General features: G+C 46.8%; 1 protein-coding gene across 1 annotated transcript in view; it reads right to left on the minus strand.

The window, feature by feature from the left end:
- Positions 1-10,717, minus strand: part of LOC147113325 (uncharacterized) — a 161,352-nt gene extending 150,635 nt beyond the window's left edge. Inside the window, 1 exon segment of the mRNA XM_085994257.1 lies at positions 10,476-10,717. Within this exon segment, the coding sequence (XP_085850383.1) occupies positions 10,476-10,533 (58 nt within the window). The 5' untranslated portion in view covers positions 10,534-10,717.
- Positions 10,718-14,849: the final 4,132 nt, after the last annotated feature.

Genomic DNA, 14,849 nt, shown 5'->3' on the forward strand with positions numbered 1-14,849 from the left:
GACGATACAAAGATAGGTGGGAAAGCAAGTTGTGAAGAGGACACAGAGTCTGCTAAAGGATATAGACAGGTTAAGTGAGTGGGCAAAAATTTGGCAGATGGAGTATAATGTGAGAATATGTGAGGTTATCCACTTTGGTAGGAAGAATAAAAAACCAAAATATTATTTAAATGGAGAGAGACTACAGCATGCTGCGGTACAGAGGGATCTGGGGGGTCCTCATACATGAAACACAAAAGGTTAACATGCAGGTACAGCAAGTAATTAGGAAAGCAAATGGAATGTTGGCCTTTATTGCAAGGGGGATGGAGTATAAAAGTAGGGAAGTCTTGTTACAACTGTACAGGGCGCTGGTGAGACCACACCTGGAGTACTGCGTACAGTTTTGGTCTCCTTATTTAAGGAGGGATATACTTGCATTGGAGGCAGTTCAGAGAAGGTTCACGAGGTTGATTCCTGAGATGAAGGGGTTGTCTTATGAAGAAAGGTTGGGCCTATACTCATTGGAGTTTAGAAGAATGAGAGGTGATCTTATTGAAACATATAAGATTCTGAGGGGGCTTGACAGGGTGGATGGAGGGAGGATGTTTCCCCTGGTGGGGGTATCTAGAACTAGGGGGCACAGTCTCAGAATAAAGGGTCACCCATTTAAGACGGAGATGAGGAGGAATTTCTTCTCTCAGAGGGTCGTGAATCTTTGGAATTCTCTTCCCCAGAGAGCTGTGGAGTCAGTGAATATATTCAAAGCAGAGATAGACAGATATTTGAGCTACAGGGGAGTCAGGGGTTATGGGGAGCGAGCAGGGAAGTGGAGTTGAGGTCAAGATCAGATCAGCCACGATCTTATTGAATGGCGGGGCAGGCTCGAGGGGCCGAATGGCCGACTCCTGCTCCTAATTCTTATGTTCTTATGTTAAAGAAGCCCAATATCATAGCAGGAAAAGAGGGGGGGGGGGGCGGGGAAAGGAAAAAAAAGAGAGAAAATGAAAGACAGACAGGAAGGCAGAAAGAAAAAAATTGCATTTATAACATGCCTTTCGCAACCACAGGATGTCCCAAAGGGCTTTACAATCAATAACGTACTTTTGAAGTGGAGTCACTGTTGCAATGTCGCGAAATAGATCTGTAGCGTAAGCTGGCCAGCCATGCAAATTAGGCCAAGTGCTTTTTACAAGTCGCAATCACATCTTACTGCACATCAAGGATGCTGACTGGCTTGCAACACTGTGTTTGTTAAGTATTTTTGGGCCATCTCCAATGTTGTGAAAGAATTGCTAAAAACCAGTCCCAGATGTCCAATTATGTGAAATACATACTAATAGTTTCCTGTTTTCCAATCCCGCAGTAATCAGTCTCACTCACTTTAGTCAGCAGTCAATAGCGCCACTCTCACCTCAAAGTCAGAAGAGTGCGGCCTCACTCCAGTACTTGAAACATAATCTAAACTGACCCCTCTGGAATTCCTTCCCGCAACCTCTCCCCCTCTCTATAATCAACAACAACTTGCATTTATATAGCACCTTTCACGTAGTAAAACGTCCCAAAGCACTTCACAGGAGCGATTATCAAACAAAATTTGACACCGAGCCACATAAGAGAGATATTAGGGCAACCGGCCAAAAGCTTAGTCAAAGAGGTAGGTTTTAATGAACATCTTGAAGGAGGGGAGAGGCGGAGAGGTTTAGGGAGGGTATTCCAGAGATTAGGGCCCAGGCAGCTGAAGGCACGGCCACCAATGGTGGAGCGATTAAATCCTCCTTTAAGACGTTCCTTAAAACCTACCTCTTTGGCCAAGCTTTTGGTCAGCTGTCCTAATATCTCCTTTACCCAATATCTCGAGGAGCAGTACCTCATCTTTCGATGAGGTGCTTTACAACCTTCCGGCCTCAATATTTAACTTCAGATCAAAACCACCTTTCCCATTTTTTCGGACAGCAGGTGCTGGTAATGGTTCTGCTGTTGCCATTTACTCCTCCTCTAGACCCATCTTTTGTTTCTTTATTGTCTCATTACCACCCTGATTTGCCTTGCACCATTATCCCTTTTGTCATTTAGTCACTCCTGCCCGCCATCCTATCACAGACCTTCCTTCTTTCCTCCCCTACCCATTTCCCTGGCTCTGCACTTGCTTGTAAACTGTTAAATCTCTAACATCTTACAGTTTTGACGAAAGGTCATCGACCTGAAACGTTAACTGTGTTTCTCTCTCCACAGATGCTGCCTGACCCGCTGAGTATTCCCAGTATTGTCTGTTTCTTTTTCTAATATCTCCTTACGTGGCTTGCTGTCAAATTTTAACAGATAAAGTTCCCGTGAAGCGCCTTGGGATATTTTACTATGTTAAAGGCGCTATATAAATGCAAGCTGTTGTTGTTCAGTGAAGTATTGAGGTTGTGAAACGCCACCTGCTGTTTCCAATTACACCCTCCCCTGCAGTGGAGTTGCTGCAGTGCCACCACTGGCAGAAGGATATAATTACCACATGACAAGTTTACATAGAAAGTTTCCATTATAAATGTGGAGATAGGATTTTATAATAGCAATACAAAAATGAGGACAGAATGTATGACTTTAAAATAGGGACTAAATCATGTCTGGACATCCACATCCAATTATTCCCCACCTTCTAATTCTGCTTCACCTACAGACTACACTTGGTCTTCATGCTCTGTGTGCAATGTTACAGGAGATTGACAAACAATAATAGTCGAAGGTTTAATGCAGCAGATCAGTCTCCAGTGCACACTCTGAGCTAAGCCTGCAGGTTGGGGATATATCACTGTTCTGTGAATAGTGTACACAATACTGTACTGACCTCCATGGTTTCATTCTGCAATTCAAAGCCCAAACTCGTAGCGAAAGAAAGAAACAAACAAAGACCTGTGTTTACATAGCGCCTTTCACAACCTCAGGGTGTCCCAAAGCACTTTACAGCCAATGAAGTACTTTTTGAAGTGTAGCCACTGTTGTAATGTAGGAAACGTGGCAGACAATTTGCGCACAGCAAGCTCCCACAAACAGCAATGTGACACTGACCAGATAATGATTTTTTTTAAATAAAAACATAAAATGCTGGATAAACTCAGCTGGTCAGGCAGCATCTTTGGAGAGAGGAAGGTATAGGGTTAACGTTTCAGGTCGATGACCTTTCAATCGCATATTTTGGGTCATTCACAGACAGCCAATTGAAATGGCTCAACGACCAAAGTAAATATTTACGGGCTTGTCAAACTTATCATGGCCGACCACAGGAGCCATGCCTTCATTTGATAAATAGCAAGATTGTTTTTTTTTTGGACTCAATTTAGGTTCTATAATAATGTACATTGTATTCTCCTATACGCAGCCAGATCAGTAGCATCATGTATGTAGCCTGCCGACCCTTCAGCTAGAGTGCGCACTCCACGTAACCGAGACACTAGGAGAGTTGGAATTCAGTGCTGCTTCACAGTAAATGAAGGCTACTAGGAGGAATGGCTATGACAGTTTCTACATTACGAACTTCATAATCATCTGCGTGAATCACATCTTTGCAATTTGCTGGCAACTCCATGCCATTCGGCGATACACTGTTTCTCCATCCCATTTTATCACCTCCTCTACTGAAGGCATCCTGGATTACTGTTCTACTGAGATCAGCAGCCAAGCTCCGCAGTAATCTCACCCAACTGGCCACGCATGAGCACCAGACAGCGAGTGTAAAAATGCTATCCTCCCATGGATGGCATCACAACTGAGCCCAATCCTGTCTGACGCACGCGCGCACGCACACACATGGAACGGTAGCATAGCGGTTATGTTACTGGACTACTAATCCAGAGCGCTGGATTTATGATCCAATCTGGAATAAAAAGCTAGTATCAGTAATGGTGACCATGTAACTACCGGATTGTTGTAAAAACCCATCTGGATCACTAATGTCCTTTAGGGAAGGAAATCTGCCGTCCTTACCCGGTCTGGCCTATAAGTGACTCCAGACCCACAGCAATGTGGTTGACTCTTAACTGCCCTCTGAAATGGCCTAGCAAGCCACTCGGTTGTATTCAAGGTGGCGGCTCACCACCACCTTCTCAAGGGCAATTAGGGATAGGCTATAAATGCTGGCCTTGCCAGTGACGCCCATATCCCGAGAATGAATAAAAAAAAGACTTGAGAAAAAAAGAACTTACATTTATATAACACCTTAATATGTCTCTCATTGACTTTAGTGCAATTACCTGATGTATTCTGCTACCATACACTTGATATAGACAGGCTAAGTGAGTGGGCAAACATTTGGCAGATGGAGTATAGCGTGGGAAAGTGCGAGGTTATCCACTTTGGCAGGAAAAATAAAAAAGCTAATTATTTTTTAAATGGAGAGAGATTGCAAAATGCTACAGTTCAGAGGGACCTGGGGCTCCTTGTGCATGAAACACAAAAAGTTAACATGCAGGTGCAGCAAGTAATCAAAAAGGCAAATTGAATGTTGACCTTTATTGCAAGGGGGTTGGAGTATAAAAGCAGGGAAGTCCTGCTACAACTGTACAGGGTATTGGCGAGACCACACCTGGAGTACTGTGTACAGTTTTGGTCTCCTTATTTAAGGAAGGATATACTTGCATTGGAGGCAGTTCAGAGAAGGTTCACTAGGTTAATTCCTGAGATGAGGGGGTTGACTTATGAAGAAAGGTTGGGCCTATACTCATTGGAATTTAGAAGAATGAGGTGTGATCTTATTGAAACATATAAAATACTGAGGGGGCTCGACAAGGTAGATGCAGAGAGGATGTTTCCCCTCGTGGGGAAATCTAGAACTCGGGGGCATAGTTTCAGAATAAAGGGTCGCCCTTTTAGAACTGAGATGAGGAGGAATTTCTTCTCTCAGAGGGTCGTAAATTTGTGGAACTCTCTGCCCCAGAGAGCCGTGGAGGCTGGGTCATTAAATACATTTAAGGTGGAGATAGACAGATTTTTACAAGATAAGGGAGTGAAGGGTTATGGAGAGCGGGCGGGGAAGTGGCTTTGAGCCCGAGATCAGCCATGATCTTATTGAATGGCGGAGCAGGCTCGAGGGGCCAAGTGGCCTATTCCTGCTCCTGTTTCTTATGTTCTTATGTTATACCAGGTTTATGCCATGAATCCAAATCTTAGTCCAGGAGGTTTATACATTATCATTTCTTCTTAGGCAGTCCCTTGGAACCGAGGATGACTTGCTTCCACATTAAAAATGTGTTCGCAGGTGACTGATGAGTCCAATGCAGGACCTACAGTCTCTGTCACAGGTGGGGCAGACGGTGGTTGAAGGGGCGGGTGGGTGGGGTGCTTGGGTTGACGTGCGCTCCTTGCGCTGCCTGCGCTTGGCTTCCGCTTGCTCCCGGCGAAGAGACTCGAGGTGTTCGGCGCCTTCCCGGATGCTTCTCCTCCACTTTGTGCGGTCTTGGGCCAGGGATTCCCAGGTGGTCGGTGGGGATGTTACACTTTTTCAAGGAGGCTCTGGAGGGTGTCCTTGAAGCGTTTCCTCTGCCCACCTGGGGCTCTGTTGCCGTGTCGGAGCTCCGAGTAGAGCGTTTGTTTTGGGAGTCTCGTATCGGGCATGCGGACATTGTGACCTGTCCATCGGAGCTGATCGAGCGTACCAACGTCAGTGTTCTTGCTATACCTTATCAACTGAAGCTGTGACCCTACCCAAGGGAGTCCGACACTGTTCCACACCAGGCCCAAATCCGGAGTTGTGCAGTCACTTTTGCACCAACACTCGACACAAAAGCGTCAGAAAAACTGCACTCTGAATAAGCCTCGCGACAACTCTCGAGTACAACATTCTTGCACAATGTAACAAGCAGCACATTTTAAAAACACGCCCACTGTGTTCAGACCAACAATGAGCTACTTAAAAAAAGAGATACTATCTTTGTTGATAGTAAGCTTACCAAAAGTCTCAACTAGTTCCTTGATAGGCAAGCAGGGCAAAGATTAGCTGGAAATATTGTTTCACGTCAGTGGAGGAGGAACAGCCAACACAGTTTCAGTCACTATCTTCTTTAAAAAGAACTTGCATTTATATAGCGGCATTTAACATACAAAAAGTCCCAAGTTGCATTACGTGGGGAAGGGAAGGGAGAAGAGAAGAAAAAAATCAATAGACAAATAAAGGACTAAATGCCAAACCACAGTGAGACAGTTAGGATGGATGACTGCAAGATTAGTCGAAAAGATGAGTTTTTGAGAAGGTTATTAAAAGAGAGAGAGAGAAGTAAAGAAGTAAAGAGGTGGCTGGGTTTGGGGAGTGTCCCACACAGAAGAGCTGAAGGCTCTTCCACCAATGGTGGAATGAAAGGAGGGGGAGACCGATGTTCCCTGAAGGCTAGGTTCTGTGCGGCCTGTTTCTTTTAATGCGCAGTTCCTTTAAATTTCTGCACAAGCCTGGTATTTCCAATGTAAAAGCGTGTGAGTGGCCTGCGCGGGACCTCGCAAATTACTGCGCGTGAGCACAACTTAGAGGGAACATTGGGGTAGACGCACTAAATCATAGAAATTTACGGCACAGAAGGAGGCCATTCGACCCATCGTGTCTATGCCGGCCGAAAAAGAGCTCTCCAGCCTAATCCCACTTTCCAGCTCTTGGTCCGTAGCCCTGTAGGTTACGGCACTTCAAGTGCAGATCCAAGCACTTTTTTAATGTGATGAGGGTTTCTGCCTCTACCACCCTTTCAGGCAGTGAGTTCCAGACCCCCACCACCCTCTGGGTGAAAAAAGTTCTCAACTCCCCTCTAATCCTTCTACCAATTACTTTAAATCTGTGCCCCCTGGTCATTGACCTCTCTGCTAGGGGAAGTAGGCCCCCGTAAAGCCAGGGTCAGAGGACTGAAGGGTGCAGGAGGGGATATAAGGATGAGGAGGTTGCAGCAATAAGACTGGGTCAAGGCCATGGGAGAGATGTGAAGACGACGATTTATAATCTAATGCCTTGGAGAACAGAAAGCAAATGTGGGTCGGGTGGACGGGAGTGATGGGCGAGCAGGGCACAGTATGGGCAGTCAAGCTTTGAACACATTGGGGTTTATGGAGGTGGAGGAAGCGAGGTTGGTGTTACATCTTAGTTTACACTAGCTTTATAACTTGGGTTCAGCGTCAATGACCACTCCCATAAGCGGACCTTACATCCCCTACAAACCAGTGGGTGTCGTTACCTGCCTGGTATCTAGGCAAGTGTAGCGAGACTCCAAGATCGAACAGGGCACCCATCACTGTATTCCAGTTTACCCAAGTATATCACATGCTACCACATGACCTCATCTTTGGTAGGTGAAGGAACAGACGCTCGAGACTGAGGCTTAGGATATAAACCAAGACACATTTATTTAACATTAAATAGGTAAATATAAAATGCTCAGCTAAACTGTATACCTACAGTAGTTACAACTTTACTATTCCCCTTGAAATATCAAAACCGCAAAGATGCTGATCCTGCATTAACTCTAAACATTGAATCGTTCCTTGAAACATGTCACTTTTTAAACACGGCAGTACACTGCCATGGACGTGGATCAATCTCCTTGCTGGCCTCTGACCGAGACAAAGTCAGCCCCAAATATACCATCACAATCCTTTCAAGGTATAATCAGAACAAAGCCCACTAAAAACTGAATGTCTCAGAACCACGTTACATTGATCGCTATTTGTAGTAGCTCAAGCACACACGATGCTTGGGGTCAGGACCGGGCTTCCTGTGTGTCCACACGTTTGCACTGAATAGCTTGACCATTTAAACACATTAACATATATTCAAGCCAGCAAGCTTAAACTACTACTTAAACAGTATATTGTCTATGAATGCTGCATCTGATACAACAACAGCAACGTGCATTTATATAGTGCCTTTAATGTGGCACTTCACAGGAGCGTTAACAAAATTTGACACCGAGCCACATAAGGAGATATTGGCCCAGTAATTCGGGTCCCAACGTGTGAGTAAGCACAGTGTACTCACGTGTGGGCCCGATGGAAGTGCCGGTTTTCAGCATGCACAGCGCATGCGTGGAAAACCGGCATTTCCTTTCCTCTGAACCAAGGGGTTCAGAGGTCGAATGCGTGTGCGCAGGAGTCTGCGTGTGCGCGCTGAAATTCCTTTTTTTAAATTTTTTAAAAATGTTTTATTACAGGGTTGCCCGTGCGATAAGGCCTCCAGTTTTTACGCGAATAAAAAGCAGACGTAAGTACTTAGTTTTAAAAGGTAAGTGGTCTATTAATTAAAGTTAGAAATTTTTTCCACAGGTTTATTATTTTTAAAGACTTTACAGTAAGGTAAGTGTATTTTTAGACCCGATTTGTTAAAAAAAAAAAATTTTCAAAAATTTGAATAATTGTTTAAATTAGTTTTTTAGTTATTAATAGTTCATTTAATTAGTGGGATGTTTTTTTAACTTTTATTTGAAGTTTAAGTACTGTTTTGGGCGCCCGGAGTTTTCATGAGTTTGACAGTTCTTACTATCAAACTCATGAATGAACTTTTGCAACCTCCGATTGGTTGCCCAGTGCTCACGTGATCCCAGCCAGCTCATCGAACTAACTACGCCGCTGGATCACGCAAGCACAGCGCGCCGGGAGCTGAACCGGGCCACTGACAGGAAATCCACGCAGGGCCAGGCTTCAACTGTCAGCGCGCTATGCAAGTGTAGGTCGGGGGCTTGCACCCGCGGGAAGCCCCCGACACCAATTTCTGGGCCATTAGGACAGGTGACCAAAAGCTTGGCCAAAGAGGTAGGTTTTAAAGGAGCGTCTTAAAAGGAGGAGGAAGAGGTAGAGAGGCGGAGAGGTTCAAGGAGGGAGTTCCAGTGCTTAGGACCTAGACACCTGAAGGCACGGCTGCCAAAGGTGGAGCAATGATGGATTAGGGCGAGTTAGGATACGGGAAGCAGAGTTTGAAGAAGCTCAGGTTTACGGGCTACATTGCAGCTAGCAGGGGGTTTATTCCTTCAGCTGAACCTGGGTTTTGCACCAAACATACCATAACAAATGAAAAATAAAGCCAGTGATACAATCATTTGGGCAAAACTAGTTCACCTTTGTTACAGCTGGCAAGGAGGAAATTGGAGAAGTCAAGTCTAGAGGTGAAAGAAGAATTGATGAGGTAGGGACCGAGGCAAAAAATATCGCAGAGGTGCAGTATGCATTCTGCAAGATTTACAATCTGTTTGGGAGGTTTGACAACATCCCTTTTACAAAAAATTTCAAAAGATCACCAGAAATGCAGAAACTCAGCAACCAGCACACATACGTCCACCTGAGGGGGCAGTCGGGGCCGCAGTTTAACGTCTCAACTGGAAGATGCCACCTCTGACAGTGCAGCACTCCCTCAGCACTGCACTGAAGTGTCAGCCTAGATTTTTGTGCTCAAGTCTCTGGAGTGGAACTGTGAACCCACGACCTTCTGACTCAGAGGCGAGGGTGTTGCCCACCGAGCCACAGCTGACACATAAGAGAGAGGACAGGAAGTGGCAGAAGAGAGAAAACAGGAGAGGAATCGAATGCCTGTATTTTTCTGCATGAGGTCCAATACAATTCGAGAACTGGCTGTTATGCTACTATAATACTGAATTTTGCTTTAACTTCCCTCAGAAGGGGTTGTAGGTTCAAACCTCACTCCCAAGACTTGAGCACATGATCTCGGCTGACATCCCAACATTAGAGTGAGGATGAGATGCACCATCAAAGGCGCCACCTTTCAGATAAGATAGCTGCATGTTTCAATGGACATTAAAGATTCCACAGCACTATGTGAAGAACAGGGAGTGTCCAGGACAACACTGTTCCCTCACCCAACACCACCACAGATTAAGTCAGTCAGTCACCTCATCCCTGGGATCTTGCTGTGCATCGAACAGCTGCCCTCTTTGCCTAGGGGAACCATAATTATTACACAGTAAAAGTAACTTTTTGGACTTGGGAAGAGCTCGAAGATACTTCTGAGACCTGATAAAACATTCGCGCAATGCAGATCTTAAGTTTGGATTCATGCCCTATTGCTAAAAAAAAATTGGATCCACTATATGAAAGGAGAGGAAATACACGTTATAAACCACAGGAAACACATTAAATCTGTTCAGAAAACATTGCATTTTGTGTTAACATAGATTTAATAAAAACAATGGCGCTGATTAACTGACAGCACAGTTAGTAAAAAAAAAAGAGGGAAGAAAAAGTCCTTTAGAAGGCAAAACTTCCTTAAATATTCGCCTTGTTAGGCATTTTTTTAAAAATCCAAAGCATTTACAGTGCGGAGATTGTGAAAACTTTTTTAAAAACTTTTAAAAAAAAGTTAACTTTTATTCTGAGTGCCGGGCCCTCTACTGTCAATCGGGGAGGGTTTCACCAGCTGGTGAAAAGTTACTCAGTGAGTGGGGATACACATAATGCATGGGAGGAAAGAGAGAGGGAGCGGCTGCAGGAGGGAGGGTTATAGGGGAGAGGGTGGGAGGGGAGACGAGACTCACCTCTGGGGAAGCCCAGCAGTCTGGAGAGCTGTCTGACTGACAGCATGTCGCCCCGCATTCCGCATCCTCATAGCGCCAGCGGCTCTCCCCCCACCACCGCAAGTGCCGGGCTCAAACACCCCGTCCGCCAGAGCGCACCCTCCCGAGCCCCGCTCCACACAACCTGCCCGACTAGCGGAGGGAATGGGTGGCTGCAGCAACTTCCCCCTCTTCCCCAGGACTAGCAAAGGCGATCGTCAGCTTGCTTGCGGCCACCCTTCCCTCCAAACGTGCAATGCAATATTTTACACCACCTGCAAAATATATAATAAATTAAAACGCGCTGCAAAGAAAATTAATAAAGACTTGCATTTATAGAGCGCCTTTCACGACCACCACTTGACAGCAAATCATCTTCTTTCATACCGTGGTAGCAAATCAAATCAGATGCCAATATCCAAGTCAGATATCCAGGCCAAAGCTTCCTGTGTAACAACCTGGATATTTTTTTTAATTCATTTATGGGATGTGGGTGTCCATTTGCCCATCCCTAGTTGCCCCTTGAGAAGGTGGTGGTGAGCCGCCTTCTTGAACCGCTGCAGTCCGTGTGGTGAAGGTGCTCCCACAGCGCTGTTAGGGAGGGAGTTCCAGGATTTTGACCCAGCGACGATGAAGGATCGGCGATATACTAAGTCAGGATGGTGTGTGACTTGGAGGGGAACTTGGAGCTGGTGGTGTTCCCCATGCACCTGCTGCCCTTGTCCTTCTAGGTGGAAGAGGTTGCGGGTTTGGGAGGTGCTGCCGAAGAAGCCTTGGCGAGTTGCTGCAGTGCAGCTTGTAGATGGTACACACTGCAGCCACGGTACACTGGTGGTGGAGGGAGTGAATGTTTAAGGTGGTGGATGGGGTGCCAATCAAGTGGGCTGCTTTGTCCTGGATGGTGTCGAGCTTCTTTAATGTTGTTGGAGCTGCACTCATCCAGGCAAGTGGAGAGTATTCCATCAGGGGTGATTTGATCGAGGTGTACAAGATTATGACAGGTTTGGATAGGCTAGACGGGGAAAGGCTGTTCCCACTAGTTGATGGTACAAGGACTAGGGGACACAGATTTAAGGTTTTGGGCAAGAAATACAGGGGGGTGTGAGGAAAAGCTTTTTTCCACAGCGAGTGGTGAGGACCTGGAACTCGCTGCCGACGGAAGTGGTGGAAACGGAGACACTCGATGTTTTCAAGGGGAGACTGGATAGGCACTTGAGGGAAATAAACTTGCAGGGCTATGGGGATAGAGCGGGGGAATGGGACTGACTGGATTGCTCTAGAGAGCCGGCACGGACTCGATGGGCCGAATGGCCTCCTTCTGTGCCATTATAACTCTATGGGGGAGAAATTCAGTATCACCCCATTTGGGGCGCAATTATCAGCCGGGCGCAAAGTATTATCGCCTCTGACTGCAAACTTGGCTTTTATCACCCCTGGAGGTGATTGGAGCGCTAAATCAGGCGCTACACACCTGTCTTAAGGTGCAAAGGCCGAGGAGCGAGGCGCTATCTCAGAACGCTGGCGAAGCTCATGTGATGTCAGTCAGCAATGGAACACAGACACACTGGCACCGGCCAGTTCTTAAAGGGGAGGGTCGATCTTGCTCTCCAGCCACACCCTGCTCACTGGAGCCTAGAATCTCGGCCTGGAGAGACCTGTACATCAAATCTGTTGGAAAGGACAATGGAGAGGCCCAGGGAAAGAGCTCAGAGTGCAGCCCTCATAGTCTCTTCTAAATCAATGCAAGGAAGATCAAATCAGAAAGAACCTGCAAACAGCTGCTCAGTACCCAAAGCTCCTCAACACAGCTTTGAATATCTCCTGCAGTCTCTCTCTCACTCAGAATGCGTGGTGCAAAATTTTCGCCAAAAAAAAAAGGCAGGAAGCTTAAGGCGCTAATGGGAGGCGCAAACCAACTGCATTTTTTCCCCTATGACTCCTGACTTGTGCCTTGTAGATGGTGGAAAGGCTTTGGGGAGTCAGGAGGTGAGACACTCGCTGCAGAATACCCAGCCTCTGACCTGCTCTTGTTGCCACAGTATTTATGTGGCTGGTCCAGTTAAGTTTCTGGCCAATGGTGACCCCCAAGATGTTGATGGTGGGGGGATTCGGCGATGGTAATGCCATTGAATGTCAAGCGACGGTGGTTAGACTCTCGCTTGTTGGAGACAGTCATTGCCTGGCACTTGTGTGGCGCGAATGTTACCTGCCACTTATTAGCCCAAGCCTGAACATCGTCCAGGTCTTGCTGCATGCGGGCATGGGCTGCTTCATTATCTGAGGAGTTGTGAATGGCACTGAACACTGTGCAGTCATCAACGAACATCCCCATTTCTGACCTTATGTTGGAGGGAAGGTCATTGATGAAGCTGCTGAAGATGGTTGGGCTTAGGACACTGCCCTAAGGAACTCCTGCAGCGATGTCCTGGGGCTGTGATGATTGACCTTCAATCACCACAACCATCTTCCTTTGTGCTGGGTATAACTTCAGCCAGTGGAGAGTTTTCCCTCCAATTCCCATTGACTTCAGTTTTACTAGGGCTCCTTGATGCCACACTCGGTCAAATGCTGCCTTGCTTTCTAGGGGAGTCACTCTCACCTCACCTCTGGAATTCAGTTCCTTTGTCTATGTTTGGACCAAGGCTGTAATGAGGTCGAGAGCCGAGTGGTCTTGGCGGAACCCAAACTGGGCATCAGTGAGCAGGTTATTGGTAAGTGCCACTTGATAGCACTGTTGACGACACTGTCCATCAATTTGCTGATGATTGGGAGTAGACTGATGGGGCGGTAATTAGCTGGATTGGATTTGTCCTGCTTTGTGGACAGGGCATACCCAGGCAGTTTTCCACATTGTCGGATAGATGCCAGTGTACTGGAACAGCTTGGCTAGAGGCGTGGCTAGTTCTGGAGCACAAGTCTTCAGCACAATAGCCGGGATGTTGTCCATAGCCTTTGCTGTATCCAGTGCACTCAGCCGTTTCTTGATATAATGTGGAATGAATCGAATTGGCTGAAGATTGGCTTCTGTGGTGGTGGGGACCTCAGGAGGAGGACGATATGGATCATCCACTCGGCACTTCTGGCTGAAGATGATTGCAAACGCTTCAGCCATGTCTTTTACACTCACGTGCTGGGCTCCACCATCATTGAGGATGGGGATATTCATGGAGCCTCCTCCTCCCATTAGTTGTTTAATGGTCCACCACTATTAACGACTGGATGTGGCAGGACTGCAGAGCTTTGATCTGATCCATTGATTGTCGGATCGCTTAGCCCTGCCTATAGCATGCTGCTTCTGCTTTTTAGCATGCATGTAGTCCTGTGTTCCCCAGGTTGACACCTCATTTTTAGGTACACCTGGTGCTGCTCCTGGCATGCTCTTCTATACTCCTTATTGAACCAGGGTTGGTCCACTGGCTTGATGGTAATGGTAGAGTGAGGGATATGCTGAGCCATGAGGTTACAGATTGTGGTGGAATAAAATTCTGCTGCTGCTGATTGCCCACAGCACCTCATGAATGCCCAGTTTTGAGCTGCTAGATCTGTTCTGAATCTATCCCATTTAGCACAGTGGTAGTGCCACACAACACGATGGAGGGTGTCCTCAGTGTGAAGATGGGACTTCGTCTCTACAATGACTGTGCGGTGGTCACTCCTACCAATACTGTCATGGACAGATGCATCTGCGACAGGAAGATTGGTGAGGACGAGGTCAAGTAGGTTTTTCCCTCGTGTTGGTTCTCTCACCACCTGTCGCAGGCCCAGACTGGCAGTTATGTCCTTTAGGACTCGGCCAGCTCGGTCAGTAGTGGTGCTACCGAGCCACTCTTGGTGATGGACATTGAAGTCCCCCACCCAGCATACATTCTGTGCCCTTGCTACTCTCAGTGCTTCTTCCAAGTGGTGTTCAACATGGAGGAGTACTGATTCATCAGCTGAGGGAGGGCGGTAGGTGGTAATCAGCAGGAGGTTTCCTTGCCCATGCTTGACCTGAAGCCATGAGACTTCTTGGGGTCCGGAGTCAATGTTGAGGACTCCCAGGGCCACTCTTTCCCGACTGTATACCCCTGTGGAGCCACCCCTGGTGGGTCTGTCCTGCCGGTGGGACAGGACATACCCAGGGATGGTGATGGAGGAGTTCAGGACATTGGCTGAAAGGTATGATTCTGTGAGTATGACTATATCAGGCTGTTGCTAACTAATCAGTGGGACAGCTCTCCCAATTTTGGCACAAATCCTCCCGATGTTGGTGAGGAGGACTTTGCAGGGTCGACTGGGCTGGGTGTGCCGTTGCTGTGTCCATAGCCGGTGCCGAGGTTGATGCCGGGTGGTGTGTCCGGTTTCATTCTTTTTATT

This window comes from Somniosus microcephalus, chromosome 8 (genome assembly GCF_052327205.1).
Source record: "Somniosus microcephalus isolate GS21.2 chromosome 8, FLI_Smic_1.0, whole genome shotgun sequence".
NCBI lineage: Eukaryota > Metazoa > Chordata > Chondrichthyes > Squaliformes > Somniosidae > Somniosus > Somniosus microcephalus.